The 19,729-nt window shown below is 40.1% G+C and overlaps 1 protein-coding gene across 7 annotated transcripts in view; it reads left to right on the top strand.

Moving 5' to 3' along the window:
- BAZ2B (bromodomain adjacent to zinc finger domain 2B) overlaps positions 1–19,729 on the top strand; it is a 118,094-nt gene that overhangs the window by 56,830 nt on the left and 41,535 nt on the right. For 5 of the 7 annotated variants that reach the window (XM_018553149.1, XM_018553150.1, XM_018553148.1 and 2 more), the window contains exons 8-13: positions 4,080–4,701; positions 5,296–5,568; positions 6,912–6,972; positions 7,503–7,611; positions 10,056–10,157; positions 19,128–19,338. In XM_018553149.1, the coding sequence (XP_018408651.1) occupies positions 4,080–4,701; positions 5,296–5,568; positions 6,912–6,972; positions 7,503–7,611; positions 10,056–10,157; positions 19,128–19,338 (1,378 nt within the window). The remainder of the gene's footprint in view (positions 1–4,079; positions 4,702–5,295; positions 5,569–6,911; positions 6,973–7,502; positions 7,612–10,055; positions 10,158–19,127; positions 19,339–19,729) is intronic. The other 2 variants (XM_018553153.1, XM_018553151.1) reach the window with 1 other exon arrangement.

Here is a 19,729-nt window from a genome sequence, read left to right as displayed (position 1 = left end):
GTCTTTCACCTTTACAGCTGAATACTCAGATGAGGTACATACATGGAAGCTGTTTAACTTGCTAAATAATTTGTATATTTGTCCATTCAGTGCTGTGATTTACATAGCTCTGCTACACAGCACCGTTCTGGCTGGCAGGGGAGAGAACCAGTTCTTTCTTTGCTGATGCATTACTTTCACTTACTGGTCTCCTCCCCACCCTGCGACTGTACAGTGAAAAGAGAAGTAGCACACTAAGCTTGTCTCTCTTTCACTAAGTATTTTTAAGGTACTTACACTCAGGGCTGTCCCTACCTTATTCGCAGCCTGTGGTGGCCAGGAGAAGGGGGGGAGTGGCTGCCGGCCAAGCTGTTAGTTGGGCGGGAAGCGGCGGCTGGCTGAGCTGTGAGCTGGGCGGGAGGCAGCAGGCCTGTTAGTTGGCCATGCTGCTCCCCCCCAATGAGATTTGCTGCCTCATTATGGGGACACCCCTGCTTACACTGCTTACATTAAAAAATGTATTTAAATGCTCGTTATATACTGAGAGAGCCTCAGCTGGGAAGGATTCCGACAATACTTTCGAGATCCACCCAGCTGGCTGATTGACAGCTGGCTCTGCCTATCCAGAGGCAGAGCCAGCTGTGCTAACCCCCTCCCCCGTCCATTCCTCCACTTAATATTAATTCTTTGTGAGCCTCACACTGGTTGCTTAGAAAGCACTTAGAAATCAATTCACATTCCTCTATTCTGTTCAGATTGTTGAAGAAAAATGCCAGACATTTTTCCCCAAGAATTGCAGGAATGTTTCAAAGGTTCAGCTCAGAGTTCATCCTGTCTGTAAACTGACTGGATTTCAAGAGAAACATGCACACATTATGTGATTGCCCTTTTTTGTTTGCAGCCAATAAAGCTGAGACATACCACATTAATGACCTGGTATTGCCATGACGGGGCAATGGTTTTTGAAACTGGAGCAACAGTATTGAGGGATTAAAGAAGAATGGGGCATTAGGCAAGGTAGCACCTTTTGATATTGATAAGGATTGCAGTAGACATAGATAAGCTGCCCAAATTGCACTGTCAGCACTGACATCATACCTCCCAACTTTCTGAGATGAGAAAGAGGCAGCAGCGCAATGTGGGGACAGTCACCACAAATGAGGGACAGTTGGAAGATATACTGGCATGCTCCTATCTGACACCAACTGCCTACACGCTTATCCTACCTACGGCAGCGCCAGGATGATGCAGAGCTTCGACCTGATTATATTGTGATTCCTGGGACTGATTCACATACTGAAACCAATTTAGATGGTGAGGACTAGGCAGCCACGACGGCCCCTTTGGACTTTGAGTTATGTTGGTACTTGCTGGAATCTAATATAGGCGGTGGGACTATGCGCATTCAGTATGGAGACCGGTCTGTATTGTGTTATGTTACACACATTGATGCACTGCAATACACATGAAGGACTATAAGAGGACCACAGGCTGGGTTTTTTAGGTATCATACTTAGCAGATACACTTTTTTTTATTTATTAGATATGTTTGAGCAATGTATATTTGGAGTATTAATACATGGCTTTCTATATAGATTTGGTTTGGATTGATGTTGCCTGCAGGATTTCTATGGATGTCATTTAAATGGGAACCCATTCATAGCCACTTTTTCAATTGTGATTATCCCCCTGGTTTACTGACAATCAAGTTTGCTGCTTGGCACCGTGGACATCCACAGGGCCCTAGGCTTCTGCCCAGGTTGCTTTGTGGATTATCCATCTGAAAAAAAGGAAAGTTGAGTTGTAACTTGCAGCACCAAGCCTGCATTCCAGTTCCAGGTTTTATTTTCCTATGACACTTGGGGAATAAAAACAGAAATTGCTTTCAGTGGGCAGCAACCTTGTTTTTATAATCTTTGTTCCAGATTTGTGGAGCTTTCCACTGAATATTTAGGCCAGGTTCACACCTAGCAGTTGACACACGTTTTTCATGTGGCTTTCATCCGTTTTGTTAAGCAATTTTTCTCATAAAATCATGCGATAAAGTGCGTTTTGTTCTCCATAGAGATGTACAGGTGTCCAATCAGAAGCAGAAACAGCCATGACCTAATTTCGTATTCCATCTCCTGTAATATACTGTGTCATGCTGTAATCACGCAACTATTGCTTCCAAATCGCCTATTGAACAGAACGCGCAATTTTTAAATGCAAGTCTATGGAACCCAAAAAGTGAGACAATCGCCTGAAATAGCTCCTGCACCTTTTTGCGCGACAGGTGATTTCTACATAGCAATAAATCGCCTAGGTGTGAACAGCTTCCATAGACTTCAGTGCAATTCTGTGTTTTGTGCGAGCCACACGACAAATCGCCTAGGTGTGAACCAGGCATTATTGGCAATTTCTGGTACCCATGGATTATTTGTGTCCAACTTGAATCTCATATTAGGTAAAATAATAGGCCACCTGCTGTTGAATTTGGCATTTCATGCTATCACTGAAGGAGCCACCCTCTTTGATAATGTTTTTGTGCCCAGGATTTCATGGATTGTGATTACTGGTTAGTCTGCGCACTCTCACAGACCAGTAATTATTCATCTGCAGTAACTTTTATAGTTTTAGAACATCGCATAAAGCCAGGTCTGAAGTCAGGTGAAATAGAACATCCAGGTTGGATCCCATAGCTACAAACAATAACAGCTAGAAGACTGGTGTGTGATTCATCATACATTACCCTAAACCTTCATTTAGTCAGAAACATTTACATTACAGTGCAGATAATACTGCACTTTTCTATTGCATGAAAACAACGTGTCATATCACTACAGGTGCCCTTTCACAATAAACAGATACCCAGCAAATCCTGGTTTTGTAGCCAGTGTTTGCAAATTCTCCTACAAAGGGTGTTGTTTTCAGGGGAAATAACTACACAGCTATTAAAGCTCTGACATGCTCATAAATCACCACAATTATCTCAACAGATAAGGACTCTTACAAAAAAATAATATTTTTAAAAAGAAACGATAAACTCACTTGGATTCAGTGTTACCTCATATCACCCCTTTGGGAGTTATTTCATACACGGCCCTAACCAGGCTTGGCCTCTTCAACCCTGTCAAGTTACGTCCAAGAAGTTCATCCAGATAATTGCAATCGGCATTCTCTGTACTACACAGAACTACTTTTAAACATATTGTATTCTTGGCTAGGAGCCACTGATGTTGGAATGCTGATGGCCTATGTTGAAAGAGTATGTTGTTCTTTAAAAATGTACAAAATCAATACTTAAAGTATTGGGGAATATGTATTGCAAAATAGTCTATGTGAAAACAACCCCCGAATTGCCAAATGTGACATAAATCTGTTCAAATTGCTGTAGAAAAAGGTTTTCATTCCAGAAATATGATATAGGGGGACTTTTTATCTTCCTCCATGTTTAATTTACATTTGTATCAATGGCCATTTCAAATGTCATCGTTAAAGGAATTTAGTTGGGGAGGTATTTGTCAAAATTGGATCATTGGAAGAAACAGAGGTGTTGCCCACAGCACCTAAATATAATGACAACTGGAATGTGGTTGCTCCGGATTTACTCTCTCTGCTGCCCCAAGACCAGGTTCCTCAATGGGCCCGCCTGTATGTAGGCTGCATACAAGTGATCTCGGCGACATCGCTGAGATCACTTGTACAAAACAAGTGGTGGCTTCCCCGCTGTACATTTAGCCCTGCTTCCCAAAAGCAGGGCTAAATGTAGAAAATAACTACCCACCCGGCGCCCGGAACTGCATGTCCCAGGCGTCGGGAGATAGGAATTCTACACTTCTTGCTGCCCCAAGGCTGGGCCTCGGTTGGCCTTGTGGGATATCTGGCCCTGATTATAATATTGATAATGGCTTAACACGCTTCCAAATTAATTGCTCGAATTGACTTAAAATAGACCTTAAAAATATGTATATTTGTTCTGTGATGTCACTATGTTTCTATAAAATGTATGAACTAATTTTTTCAAATTTATGTACACATTGGTAACCTAAATCAACATCAGGACTTACAGCACAGGGTGTCATTCCTCTTTCTTACTAGTTTTCTTTTAATTTCCACAGGATCAACAGAAATCAACATTCCCTGCTCCAGTAAGCAAGCCTCAGGAGGGCCTCAAGAACCAGAAAAAGACTATTGTTACTCAGTCAGTCTCCATTCCCATGTCCAACTCCATATGTCAGCTGCAGCCATCTTTAGAAAATAACCACTCCAACCCATTCTTGGCAAATGCACTGCTGGGTAATCACCAGCCAAATGGAGTCCTCCCCTGTGTTATCCAGGAAGCCCCGCTGGCTCTCACCACCAAATCTAAGAGGGAAAATAAAGTCAGCGACAGTGTAACTGTTTCCCCCAGTGCCCATTTTGCCTCTCCGATCAATCTGATTGCGTGTGTAAAAAGGAACTCTTCCAGCAAGTCGATCCTTGGGCCAACTGGTTCCCCAATTTTACACAGTCTCTGCAAGGAGAAAACTCCAAAAGGTAACTCCACACCAGCAATAAAGCCACCTCACCCACTCAATGCCACCAAAAGTCTCCTGGACAAGTTTCGAGGGGTGGATTCTGACATCCCCAGCAGCAAGGATTCTGAAGACTCCAATGAGGAGGATGACGATGAAGATGATGATGAGGATGATGAGGAGGAGGATGAAGATGATGAAGATGATGATTCTGATAGCCAGTCAGGTCAGAAATGTGTTATGCTTTTAGCTATTCTGCTAAAGTGTTTTACTAGGCTGTTACAGAAAAAAAGGATGTAGGAAAAAGTTATGTGCCCTTACCACTAGCCTTAACCTAAATGTTAAGCTGACACTAACTCTTTCCCACCCAAAACATAACCTAATCCCATAAATTATTATGTAAAGTCCAACTCCAGCCTGTGTATCTTGTTTTAGATAGAGTGTGGAAGGGTTAGAACTCCTATCAGGCTTTTGTTGCTGCCTGTATCTGTTTCGAGAAGAATTCTCTTTACTTCCTGTCAGGACTGTGATGAGAAATCTTGACAATGGGGGCACATACAAAAATGTTTTTGTTTAGTATAGTGAGGAAGGGTCAGAGAAAAATGCTCTAAGACAGTCTGTATTACACTCATCAAACCAATCATGCTCTTCCATACTCTCTGATACTGACCTGTAAGAGGGAAAAGGATTTCTGATACATTGATGAAGTCTTATATTTTTTGACTGCGCCATTCACAGCAAGTGGTTTTGGGCACCTTTGTTTAGATTTAAAATACATGATAACTTGGGTTCAACAACTAAATCTCACTTTACTAACCAGAGTCAGACAGTAACTCAGAATCGGATTCGGAGGGGACGGAAGAAGACGATGATAAAGACGATTCTGACAGCGATACAGAGGGAGAAAAGCTGAAATTTAATACAACTGCTCCTCCTGTGACCAGTTCAACGAACAGCATGAGTGCTCAATCCACACCGCTCAACTTGCAGGTCATCAGGAGCCCCAGCTCTGCTCCATCTGCGCTGTGCCCAGAGTCACAACCCCCTGACCTCCGCAGCCCCACTGCCACTCTCAGCCCCAGCACACCATGCGGTATTTGATGTTTTAATCTCTTGCTTCAATGTAGATGTGTAAATTACTGACCATCAGGATTACAACTAAGAGGTTTCCTGCTGCCTGTGTTAGTGATACTCATCTGTGTCCTCAAGGAGGCCACAACCACCTGGTACATAGGAGTCTGCCTTACATCAAATAGTAGAATCATTGTTCATTAAAAAACACACATTTGACATTACGTTATAATTTGTATCACCTTAAAGCAGGGCTGACAAATCACAGGAGCCAGGTCACCAATGCTATACATAAAAATTATGTCTAGCGCCCATCTTTTGAGATTTTCTCTAGATGTTGTCCATAGAGCTGGTTCCTAATAAAAGTCCTGCTGGCTGCTGGATTTTATAGACTGGCACCTCAATGCCATAATAATTTGTCCACCCCTGCCCTAAACAGTACCCTGAAAAAATGCACCCTTCATCTTAAATCCCCTGCCTTAAGGAGCAAGTTCACATTTCTGCTACTGTAAGTCAGTAAAGTAATATATTTTCGTTTTAAAAAACATATATACTGCCTCTTTTTCTGTGTCTGTAATACTTGTTGAAGCATTGGGCCCTTAGGAAATGTTCACATTTTTATGTTGCCACAGGGTATAGTTGACTATAGACAAACAAAACAATCCATGTGTATAGCAGCGGTAAAAATGTGAACATTTACTGGAAGGCAGGAAGTACAATGTAATTTAAATAGATATATTTAGATATGTTGGTAACAAAGTGATGGGTGATTTTACTGTGTGTAATCAGTACCACATAGTTAATCATTTGACCTGCCAAACAATATCAAACCTCCCCCTTCCCCATCCAAAAATGTTTAACTGGGGTTTAAATAGCCAGTCTAGCCAAAAGTAACTTTATTAATTACAGATGGAGTTTGGTGGGTCAAATCATCTGCTGGTTTATAACATCATTTGATGACTGCAATCACATGCTCTCCCCACCATCGATCCTGGCACTGTTCTCAGCCACCTTGGAGTTCTGGGTGTTCCTACCCATCTGCATTGTCCATGATATCAAATAGATGAAAAATCTAAAAGTGTGATTCCCATGTAATGGCTATTTACTTAATTTGTAATGAAAGTTGAGGTGACAATTCCAGCTTATTTTTAATGCTTACATATGTATGATATTTTTGTGATTACATAAAGCTTTGAACTGTGAATGTTACCTACATATGATGCAAGCTTCAGGGCATTTATTTATTACTTTGAGAGCTGAAACTGTAAAAATTATTTGAAGACTGTTTCTTATGTTATGGTTGGTATCCCTGTAGTGGTATACTCTTTGAGGAAATAATTGTGAACCTTCAAAACTTTATTTAAGGTGCCAGTAAGAGAAAAAGAGTCACAGATGAGCGCGAGCTGCGTATGCCTCTGGAATACGGGTAAACATTTTTACTAAATAATTCAGATTTGTCTCTTAATGGTAATCTCAAACTGGCTTCTCTAAAGAATAAGGGAATTTTTAGCATACCTTTGTCTCTTTTAATCTAGTCAGAAAAATAAGTCAAGTTTGGAAATATTTCCTTCCTCCTACTGTCCCCTGATAGTGCTAATGGAAGCCTAAAAATTCTGCCAGTTCAAACATTTTGGTTGATGTCTGATAAACTTGTATGCACATTTTTAGGCACAGGTTTGCTGCTCATATACAGTTATAATAGAAAAGAATCCCTGACATCCATCTAGATTTGTAAACTCAACCCCTCGTGCAGAGATGAGCAAGCACATAAAAAAAATATCCTATTTCGCAGTCATTAGCAAAAATCCAGATTGTCTGCATCTGCTTTCCCAGCTCTCAGTATTTCCTTTTGGTTAACTGTACAGATAACAGCCATTGTTGTTTGCCGGTAAAGTGTTGGTTTATTGACTATATACCAAGAATGATCAGTAACGCAGTCCACCTTGTTTTACATAGCTGGCAAAGAGAAACAAGAATGAAGAATCTTGGTGGGCGTCTGCAAGGAGAAGTCACTTATTTTGCTCCCTGTGGGAAAAAATTTCGTCAGTACCCAGAAGTAATGAAGGTAATCTATTTATGATTTAGGGGGAAAAGACCTTTCCTGGTTTTGTTAGTAGCTGTTCTATCCCATCTCTAAATGTCTGTGCTTTAGTGTTGTGGATGTGGATTGTGTTTACACTTGTCCTTTTTCCCAACCCTCAGCAGTGATTAGATTACCTTTGACCTGCAGGGTCATGAGAATATAGACATGCTGCCTCACTGGTACACAGTGTCTCCATACTTCCTTCTTTTCAGAACACAAGGTCTGCAAATGAGTCTGAGCAAATGGGAAACTCTGGGAGGTATATATTATTTTTTTTTTGCAGAAAAACAGCATAAAGTGTAAAGTACAGAAACTCTTAGCAGCCAATCACAAATCATCTAATAAACTGAACTCTGATTGTTATGCAATTTGTCCTCAGTTACTGCTTCTTGCAGTAATAAATACACCCAAAAATCTATGATCTTTGGTCAGATCTTACTTCAAAGCAATCTGTTGCTTTCGTACTGCTGTATGACTACTGCTAATTCTAGCACTCAGGGCCAGCCAAGCCGTAGTTGTACATTCTTTTTGCTTGCAGTTCAGCAATGACAGGGAAGCAACAGGCTACTTTCTGCTAGTAATAGTTGGTATCTCCAATGCAAAATAAGAGAAACATGTTGATGCAGTGGCATATTTGCACTGCAATGTTGCTTGAACTCTTGAAATGATAGGCCAGCATGTTAAGGATGTCATCTACAAGGTGTCCATGAAATACAATTCATCAGAATGTACTGGTCTGTATAAATAGAGCATTGTTTACGTTTGGTTGGGTTAGAACAGGGACTAACCATTGACATGAGAAGACTGTTGCTTAATGCGACTGTTTTCAATTGGACAGGGTGGCAATCTTAAGTCTGTGAACAGTAACAGACATTCCCGCCAACAGATTTCTGGAGAAAGGAGCGATTGAACTAGAAAACTTTAGCTTATTGCTGGAATTGTCTGCCTTCCTCCTCTTGTTCCTTTCTCCTCCATCCACTTACAGGGCTATTCACAAAAGGGTGAGAAGTTTGGAGAAGGCAGGAGAAGTGAACAATCTAGGACAACATAGCTGAACTGGAAAGTGGTCTGAATTGGAGAATTTGTCCAAATCAGCTGTTGTCCTAGATTGCTCACTTCTCCTCCTGCCTTCTCCAAACTCTTCACCCTTTTGTGAATAGCCCTGTCAATGTGCATGCTCAGTTGGGTCAAGACTTAATGTTTAAGAACAAATCAATGGTCAGAATAGTTGAGTTGTACTGTCATATATGCAAGATTTTTTTTTTTAAACTGTATTTTTTTCTTACACATGATTGGCTGATGGAAGTCAGCAGAGCATTACCTCTTTCACTAAGCTAAGGGAAAATTCCCCTGCAAAGTGAACAGCCTATTCATCTTTGATAAATCAACCTCCAAGAGCATTTACCCCTAGCATCCAATCAGAATTTTGCTTTTGGAAGCTTTACTTGGGTGCATTATTGAAATCTGATTACTCATTAGTTAATAAGGGTTATTAAACACAGTTGCACTTTGCCCTGTTGGACTGATTTAACAAGATGTCCGAGTATAGGACATAGTCTGTGTTATTTATAGCAATTAACCAAAAGAGTCTAGTTGTTTTGGGCAATAAACACTGCCAGAGTCCTTTGTTTGACCATTATGGCCCTTGTTCTAAAAGTTGTATGTCAAGCCAAAATCTTTGTGGGAAAGGATTTAAACCTCTGTCAGGTTTTTACTACTGTACAGGACTCCGAGAGATTTACCTTCACTTCCTGTTCTGCTGACAATCTTTTACCAGACAGGAAGTACAGGAAAATCGGCAACAGACACAGAGCCAGAAATAAACCTGTGACAGGGTTTCTAGCTTTCTCCTTTTTTACTGAAGAAAAGCATTTTTAGTTCAGTCTGTGTTGATATTGGAGAGTTTCTCTCACTTCCTGTCTGGTAAAACATTGTCAAGGAGACAGGAAGTAAGGATAAATCTCTCTGAACACTGGATATTAGTTAAAACCTGACAGTGGTTCTAGCTATTCCCAATTTTACTGAAGAAAATCATTTTTTTTAATCTGTGTTGCTGTTGGTAAGTTTATTTAACTTCCTGATTGGTGATAGAAGGACAGGAAGTGAGGCTAAATCTTTCTAATGGACCCCCGAAAAGTAGAAAAAACCTTTCCCCATACTCATTCAAAACCCAGGGAAAAAAGTTTTGCCTTGATATGCACATTAAATAAATCCACCCATAGTTCTTCCCTCGTGTAGTCTGTTTCTGAGTGACAGCATGTCCTATATTTTTAGAAAATAACAACTCCCTGCACACTGCTGTGTCCTGCCTCAGTGTTCCTGTGTGTATGTGTACGTGTGTCACTGGTAAGGGGGGCACTGGCAATAACAAAAGGGGGCTGTCATGCTTTGAAATCCTCAAGTGAAAAAATCTGTGATTTTTTCAGCATCTCAGCAGAAATGGAATAATGGATATCACAAGGGACAATTTCAGCTTCAGTCCAAAAATAAGAGTGGGGGACTTCTATGAAGCCAGAGAAGGACCGCAGGTATCCCCTTAATCCAAAACACCTAGTTCTAGAATCAAGGTAGCTTAAAAGTCATATTTCCCAGCAGTATGACTTTTATCTGCTGCCCGGCTGCTTGTTGTCGCAGTTCCCTCTAAGCTGATTACTCTGGAAATGATGGTGTTAAAATGCAAACTGATGAGGGCCAAATCCATTTTGCAGAGTTACACCGATCATCAGATTCTAGATCTAGATTTTCAGGTATAAAAGTGGCAATAGACAGGCAGACATCTTAATGAAGATGATGGGATGATGAGACACCTGTCTGTCCTTGGCTTGCACACCATTGGGACCTGCTGCAGCTCTTTTTCTGCAATGGGGGAACATGTGCGATGAAAGCTTCACACCCCTTTCTCCGCAGAAAAGAGAATGATTAGCTATCTGCTGCAAAGAGATTTCTAGAAAATGTATTTGGCCATTATTATTGACTTGCGATCGAATGTGATTGTTTCTGCAGCTCTAATGGCCTTATCTTTACAAGCGGCATGGAAATCAGTCAAGTCTCTTGCTTCTAACCAGGCAGTGTATGGCCAGCATGAGTCCAGGTAAAACTGGCACTTCAATTTTTAGTCGCTGGCAGGCTTGTTAAAGCTGATCTAAAGCCTATGGTAAACCTAAGTTATTTTAAATCCCCTCAGCTCTTAACACCTAAGCTAAGATGCTATTAAAATCTACCTGCAGCTCTGGGATCGCTCCGGCCACCTTGCACATGAAGACAGCCGTTCTTCATCAAAGGGGGAACCGCTGAGTGCCTGGCTCTGGTAGAAAAAATATATTGAAAAGGCTGCCCTTTGCAAATGTACTCTGTAGTTCGGCAGCTCAGTCCTGCACAGTACTTGATGTCACCTGCTGACCTCTGATATCCTTTGAGGACTCCAGTAAAGAAATCACACAGCTATATTTTTGGGCTCTGTTTTACCCTACTGAAGCAGCAGCCTCAGTTCTGTTGTATTCTCCGTAACATAAAGCTGATGGGTTTAAATCCCCTAACAAATCTAATAACCTTGTGGGTACTGCACTCTGAGGTCATGCATCCAAATCTGAAAAATCAGTAGAAAGATATTTCAAATCTCTTGGCAATGTAGGACGGGGTAACTATATTCATAAGTTACACTTCTACTTGGCTCTGCTGTGGCCATAACCTATTTCACTTGGTTTTATGAGATTAGTAAGACAAAACTTTGCAGCAAAAGCAAGCAGTTCCTGATCATTTTAGGAAGCCAATGGCTGATCCCAATGAGGTCCCAATGAGGTCCATCCAGAATTCAGGTATTGGTTTTGGAAGGACTTAACCTTTAACCTTCTCATTTCCAAATGATTTGGCTTAGAAGGAACATTATCCACTGGAAAGTAAGATTAGATATACATCATTGTGATATTTCCTATGTTATCACAATGCGATTCAGTATTTTTCTGTGTAGTAGTAGTATGTGTTGTTATGTGTGTGTCTTTAGTATTGTTTTGTGTTTTGCTTTGGTGTTTTCACTGTATTGTTACATTACGTATTATCAGTGATTACTATATTAAATGTGATTGTATGTTTTCTTGTAGTATGTAACATTGTTAATTTGTTCAACACTGACAAGCTTATTTAAAGTAGATCTAAACCCTAATTGGATTAGATTTAATTTGCTAAAGCACTGTGTATCATAAAGAATTGTCATGTTTTTTTGTTAAGAGAATATTGTTTTCACCTTTTTTCATCTATTTTGCATCTCAGTGCTGCCAGTCTTCCCCAGCCTTTGTATACACTTCCTGTCTATGTGCACTCCCTCTAACATCAGTTGCATGCTAGCAGTAGTTGCTGGATGACAGGAAGTGCCTGAACTAGGACCCCCATGGTGGGATCTCTGGTATTTTTTTAATGAAAACTGTAGATTTAATATGATTGAAAATTACTTTAGAAATTACATTAACATGTTAAAAATTACATGAGCTTTTAATAATTGGGTTTAGATCTATTTTAGTAACAAAGTACACAGAGGGGTGATGTACATCTGCCCATAGCAGCCAGTCATCTTTATCACCTGGATGTGATCATCCACTAATTGGCACTGTTTGGTTGCTATTGGTTATGGCATTTTTCTAACCACAGCATAAAAAAATGAAATGCTGTAACTGTACCAGCCAATCAGAAAACGGTTTTCAGCAGCTTTGAGAGAAACATATTCATAAAAGCTACATTTTGATTGGTAGCTATGGGCTGCAATACATTTATCACTTTTTGCACTAGGTTCTTAAAATGAACCATGTAAGTAACCATGTCAACCATGTCAACCATGTTGAATTTTCCATTTTTCTTCTTTTTTTTTTTTTTTTACGTGAAGCTTAACTCATATTGGAAATGGGTGCACAGTTGGTGGCTTAGCCCACCAGCATCAAACAATATGCAGCAAAGACTGCACTGCTGTTTTTTCCCAGTAAGACTTTATCATATTTTGGAAAAGGGATGTTAAATTCTGTCTTCCATACAGAATAAGCCTCACTCACTTATGCTTGAGACCTTGTCTCAGGCAGCTATGCCCATTTTGCATTTGGCCATAGTTAACATGCTAGGTTGGGTAAAAGTTTGTTTTTAACCTAGGGTCACCACACCGTCTACAATCTGATCATACAATCCCTCTACAATCAACTTTAGCTTTACCAAAGCTAGGCAATATTAGGACCTAACTGATCTATCCAATCGATTTGTATCAAGTCAAGCAGGCCCTTGCACTACATACTTATTGGTATTTTTATTATTGGTATTTATATAGTGGGGACAATTTACACAGCGCTTTACATAGTTGCACATTCACATCAGTCCCTGCCCTCAAGGAGCTTATCTCACATGCATACATACAGGGACAATTTAGACAGGAACCAATTCACCTACCAGCATGTCTTTGGAATGTGGGAGGAAACCGGAGTACCTGGAGGAAACACATGCAAGGACAGAGAGGACAGGCAAACTCCTTGCATATACTTCTTGGTAGTTCTAAAGGAGATTGTACAATTACTGTAGAAGTGCTGATGACAGTCACAGTTAATATTATTATAACCCAACCTGATTCACAGTATGGCATTCGGGACCCTAATTGTAACACCTTTATAATATACTAAAACATTCATTATATGTAAAACCAAATACATTGTCTATCACCTTGCTGATGATGATTTCAGCACCTGAAATCATCATCAGTCTGTGGTGCATTGCTTTCATAAAGTGTCATTTTGTGACATTTTAATATATTTTAAAAAAGAAAAAAAAAGTAAACAGCTAATATAAGGTAAGCACTGCCGCCTGTGCACAGCGGACACTAGCCTGCACATGAAAACTCTGTAGGCTACTGTGAATGGGCCTTACACTAGGTGGGTTGAGCTGCATTGATCAGCATTGATCATCACAGGCTCAACTTAATAACACAGGGTTTCTATGTGCCCTGTTCACATGAGCGCTTAAAAAGTAAAGAAGGGGAGCTGGAGAGGCATTGTTGCAACAAAAGACCGAGTTTTTGGAATAAGCCTTAAAATGTACGATTTGTGGTTATCTTTCAGTGGTTTTTACTTTATGGTTTAAAAGCTGTACTTTAAGGATCATTTACTCTAAAAGTTTGATGTGATTCTACATTTGCTCTCATTACATCATAATTAATTACATTTATTCCGTGGACTCAATTATACGGCGTTCCATTCGCCGACCATGTCCGTCGGACACCATGAAACGGTTTATTGAGAATTCTCAGAAGTTTTAAATTGCTGAAGGATCTGACAGGGAACGACCAGAATAATAAAAGGGAAAACTAAAGAAGATATATAGAAGACTTCTGAGTGATACTGAGGCTTTAAAGATGGATGTGGCGCCTTTGATTCTGGTCCTGATTAGAAGGCTACTTGGGGAAAGATGATAGGAGTTCAGGTTTTGATCTTCAGTTTACAGTTTGTGAGCTCCATCGTTAGTGGCAGAAATTATTATTGAGGAGACCTTGTAAAGTATGCTGAGCAGTCACATTTTATCTTCTCATGTGCAGTTCTGAGCTGTATTGTATCTACTTAACTACAGAGCACAGTGTCCATTTATCTTACTAGAGTTTGAAGTTTCTTTTTTATTGACTCTGCAAAGTTTCAGATCACTCAGGCTGACCGTCAGTGATGGCTGTAAATATGGTAACTAGAACTGCGGCTCTGTAGCAACATCTTAGACCTCTGTTTCCCAAAGTGTAGGCCATGTTCTTCTGCTTCCGTATCTCTCAAATCAGGCTGTTACACCTTGAAACATAGCATTGAATATGAGGACCAGATCTTACCCGTGGAAGAGCGTACCTTTGATCCCTAATTTGTCTGTTTAGTCCCTCTAGTGCTTGTTGGTAGTCACTAAAATGATCTTATTTTACAGTATATAGTAGAATTGGAATAGTCATGTTTGTGTTAGTTATTGGTTACTACAAGGAGAAAAATTGTGCTCCAGCGAGTGTCCACTTCTAGAAGTTTAGGTAGACATTTTAGAGAAGCAGTTGCAAGAATGTCCCTAGCAAACCTTATCTTGTAATAAACACAGAGACAAAATAAACAAAATGTGGGATGCTTTACAAGCCCGCAAATGGGCTATAATCCTGACCCCCCCCCCCCACACACACACACTCACTATAATTTGAAAAGATCAAACATGGATAGTTTATTTAATTAGTTAATTTAATATTAATAAAGTACACAGTACCTAACATAAAGTACTAACCAGAGACCTAAGGAAGGGGATCACCCATAAACATTGGTTCATAGAGACCTCCTTTCTTGGCTACCATGTGAGTCTAAGGGTAACCACTTTTGTGGTGCGATTTCTCACTCTGCTGTGATATGTACTTGACTGTGTTCCCATCAGATTATGCATAACTTTATGTTAGGTACTGTGGGGGGAATTTATGAAAGCAATTGCGACAGTTTTAGCCTCTTATCCTGTTTCCCTGAAAATAAGACCTATCCCGAAAATAAGACCTAGTACTATTTTTGGCAATTGCTAAAATATAAGACCTACCCCAAAAATAGGACCTAGTTGTGACCATTTCCAGGGCCAGTGGTGGCATAAGGGCGAACTTGAACAGCCGCGGGAGAGGCAGGAGAGAATCAGTGGTGCCAATGAAGCCAGAGCTAGAGGAAACGAGGCGGCACCGGAGGGAGCAGAGCCGCATAAGCCGATGCCTCTATAGCGCCGGCTCCTGTCACAGGCGAAGTGATACCAAATGCACTCCGCCTGTTAGGAATCGATAGTGAAAGCGCGCGTCACTCATTCTGGCCAGCGATTGGTTAGCAATTTGTTCTTAGAAAGGTACCGCACCCCTGATTGCCCTGATCACCATATTTTTGTACATGAATACATGTAGACTTTTCTACATGAATAAGTGTGGATTGTTGTACATTAAAAAAAAAAAAATAAGACCTTCCCCGAAAATAAGACCTAATGTGTTTTTTTTTAGCAAAAATAAGTGACAGTGTCTTATTTTCGGGGAAACACGGTAGATCATTTTTTTAATGTGCAAATCTGTCTTTTAACATGTGCACCTGTTTTGACCTGAGCTTGCACTACTTTTCCATCTTCTTTTAACATGTGCACCTGTTTTTACCTGAGCTTGCACTACTTTTCCATCTTCACGTGTCTTGCACCTGTTTTGACCAGAGCTTGCACTATTTTTTCAATTGCATGTTTTTTGCACTTGTTTTGCACCTTTTTTAATCTGCACTTGTTCTGGGGCTGTGTGAAACTGGAGCATGACCTGAGAAAACAATCACAACTTAAGAAGTCCCTATGACCACTTCTTCAAGCAACGACAGTTAAGCTTTTTACCTGGAGTTATGAGACTTCTTTCTTGGAGTATAATAAACCTCATTTATGAACAACATTACACTACCATCATAAATCTGGCACAAAGTGCAGCAAATATATTCTGTGCAAGTTCAAACACTCGCAATTGCTATGATAAATTTCCCCCTGTGTGCTTTATTCATATTAAATATGCATAAAACATTAGGTGTGCAAGCACCTTTTTGCATTAACTTCTAAGTATTGACAGCATCAGAATTGTTTTGTTAACACGCAGAGAGATTTTCTAACATATCCGATGTATAGTGCTCAGAAAAAGAATGGGTGGATTACAGACTGTCCAAGTCTTGATCTGCCCATTTCTTGTTATTCATACACAAAACATTACAATCTTCTCTACCGGTGTAACTTGAGTAACGGCCTGCTCACAAATGTTTTGACTTGTATTCACTGCCATCTGAGCTCTGATGATACTTTTGGCTTTTAAATGTATTGTACACAAGTGTCCCCTCAAGAAACAGCTGCTGTTTGTGGTTTATGTACATATCTTTACTTTGTGGCAATGTATTAACCAGTGGATAACACTTAGACTACTAGAAGAGAGGTGCCCAGCAGTCATCAGAGTACCCAGTGTTCATCAGTGTATCAAGTAAATGATCGCAAGCTCCCGTCTCCTTTGAGCTGCCCAATGTAGCATAGCACTGTAAATGCCAGGTCCATCTCTCATACTAAACCTCATTTTCTGATGCTAAGCTCCACCCTGGGATGATTGTAGCCATTATCCTTTAGAAAAAATTGAAAGTCCATTGATCATGCTCTCAAAGGATGCAGCTGAGGAACCATGGGGAAACAAGACAAACTGGTCTTCTTCTACATTGAGAGCACACTGAAAAAGACAAGATTCTGGCTTCCTCATAGCAACAGTTTTATAATTCATGTAGTTTAAAGGATAAAGCTCTACTCCCGGTACATTTAAGTTGTAAAAAGACACTGAAATCTCTGAAATTGTATATAGGGAAATGTTTTTAGTGGGGGGTGGTTATCTCTAAGTCCAGGAAGCAATCTATGTACTTTCTGGAAATGTCACCACTGTGAAGGAGTGACAGTAAACAAGATCTTAATAAATACAATGTGTTTGTACCTAGCCATGGCCACTTATAGCAATGAAAAAAGTTGTGTGCTCTGTTTTGCTTTCCCCTATTTTAAAATAAGCTACAGAATTTAGCATGTATTTTTATGTGACGGACGACAAAATATTTACATTACAAAACATTTACATTACAAAACAAATTCACCATGTTTTCTCATATAACAATAATGTTTTACCCGTGAAAGGATTTGTTTTTTTGTCCACCCAGTTCTGTGATTTGCACAGCTCTGGCACACAACGCAGCCCTATTTGGCAAGGAAGAAGACCTGATTTTTCTCTGTTACAGTTTAATAAAACTTAAGAGGTTTAGTCCTTCCTCCAGCCTCTGACTGGACAGTGAAAGGAGAAGTAGCTTATCAATAAACTCATCTCTCTGTCACTCTGCTCTTTTCTCCTTTCATCCTGCTCCTTGTTAGCAGATGAGCACTGCAGTACAACTGTTTGTTTCCTTGTGCTGCCTCTCCTCTCCCGTTCTCAGCTTTGCTCTACATGTTTTTGCAAAAGGTTGATGCCAAGTCAAATTCACGTTCCTATTATGCTTGCCTTTAAAAAAACATACATGCACTAATGTATTAATGAATACAGTGCTGCCTTATTTTGTATCTTTTATATCTTCCTGGAATTCAGCTTTAAATAATAAAATTTCATTAGGGTAGCTCAGCAACCGAAGCCACAAAATAAAACTTAGAGCCTCCTTTATATACAGCTAGAACATTGAATACTCCGTATATAGTGCCAAAGGAAACCTTAACGAGACCCAAATATGTATCTGATTTCATTAGGTGTAGTAAAAAACAAAGAATAATTGTCATGTAAACTGTCACATCTCCAAAATCGAAAAAAATGTCTCTGGTTATGAAGGGAGGTAAACACAATGGTGATAAAGTGAGTAATATTTGTTTTGGGATCATTGCTTTTTCAGCAATGGCATTTGAGCAAATATATTTGATTTTAGTAATATTAAGATGCATTACCTTTTGTATGAACATGGAAATGGAGTGTACAATATGAAACTATGTCAGTGCTCTTTGTTAATGGTAACTGCATTCCTGTGACAAGAATCACTTTGCATTTTTATGTTCCGATAAAACAGTGAAGAAAGGCAAGTTGTTCCAATTAACTACACAGGCAAATCTTATTTAGGAAACCCAAGTCAGCTCCCCCGTGCTTTACCATTTATCAAATTAATTCATAAAATTTAAATTAGGTGGAAATATTTGGTTGGAAGGCTAGGGAGAAAAATAATTGTGACACCCAGTTTTCTAAAGCCATAGACATGATATGATAGCTGCACGATCTGACTATTTAAAGCTGGATCAGACCACAGGCTTATGCCAATGGCAGGATCAGACAACCGACTGCCCTCAGGGAACAGGGAGATGATCACACAAGTGTGAAAACATTGTCCAGACACTACTCTATCACCTGACATGCACCAGCTCCAGCAGAATGTCTGCTCACACTACATTTACATCATCATGTACTCTTTGGCGAGCCATTCGTACTTAATTGCGTGACATCAAGCTTATAGGCATCCCCCCAAGTAGTGAGAAGGTGCCTACATGTTCCACCCCCCTTGGATATTGCTATGACACAGAACAGCCCTGTGTGTCAAATACAACCTTATTCTTTTATTTATTACTATATATTTATTAGCAGGGCTTCCATGAGACCTGAACATTATTTTAAGGGTTCCTCTGTGTTTGCATGGGTTCCCTAAGACCTTTATTATGGCACTGTGGGATGGGTCTACTGCAGTGAAATATCAGCACTAATGCCTTACATAGAATGCTCTTTTTTTGTAAAATATATTTTAATAATTTTGTTTTGCCTGTGTTTTTATGATTTTTTTTACTGTACTAATGTATTTTTAATTTATACATTAGAAAAAAATCAAGTTAAATTTAATAGTATAATATTGAAATCTGAAGCAAAACAATGTTTTGCTGTCTTGGTCCGGGCTTTGTTTTGATCATTGTTTTCATTTTCTTATTCTTTCTATTTAAAGGGAATGCAGTGGTGTCTCCTGAAAGAGGAGGAGATTGTCCCACGTATCCGATCATTGGAAGGGCGTAGAGGACGCCCCCCAAATCCAGAGAGGCAGCTTGCCAGAGAAGAATCGAGGATGCGGCGCAGAAAAGGAAGACCCCCTAACGTGGGAGGGACGGATTTTGTTGTTACTGAGGGGGCCAAACTGTTACGGAAGCTCCAGGCGCAAGGTGCGTCTTCTAGCAGATAGTGGCAATTCACTAAAACATGCCTGTGCAATGTGCGTTGGCAGAGCAGCTTGCTGTCTGCATTGGGAGAGATTGTGTTGGGGTGCCAACAGAGGAGAACAATTTGGAGACAGGGCAGAGTATTGCCACAGGATGTGCTTGATATCCCCCCCCCCCCTCCTCCCCCCATCTCCAGTTACCCCACCAGCAGGTTTTATTTTTTAATAAGAAATACCTTTTGAAGCTTGTGTATACTAACTGAAGTCCCCCACTGGACAGCCAATAGAAAGCATACATGTGACCCAGGCAGTGACATTGACACCCAAAGAGGTACCTTCCTCCTCCTCTGCAAGACAGAACACTAATGGCTGTAGTTAAGTATTTTTGGCATTTA

Source organism: Nanorana parkeri, unplaced genomic scaffold (assembly GCF_000935625.1).
Source record: "Nanorana parkeri isolate BGI_ZX_2015 unplaced genomic scaffold, ASM93562v1 scaffold112, whole genome shotgun sequence".
NCBI classification, from domain to species: domain Eukaryota; kingdom Metazoa; phylum Chordata; class Amphibia; order Anura; family Dicroglossidae; genus Nanorana; species Nanorana parkeri.
Note: the sequence above shows the minus strand (reverse complement) of the source record. Positions and strands in the feature narration are given on the sequence as shown.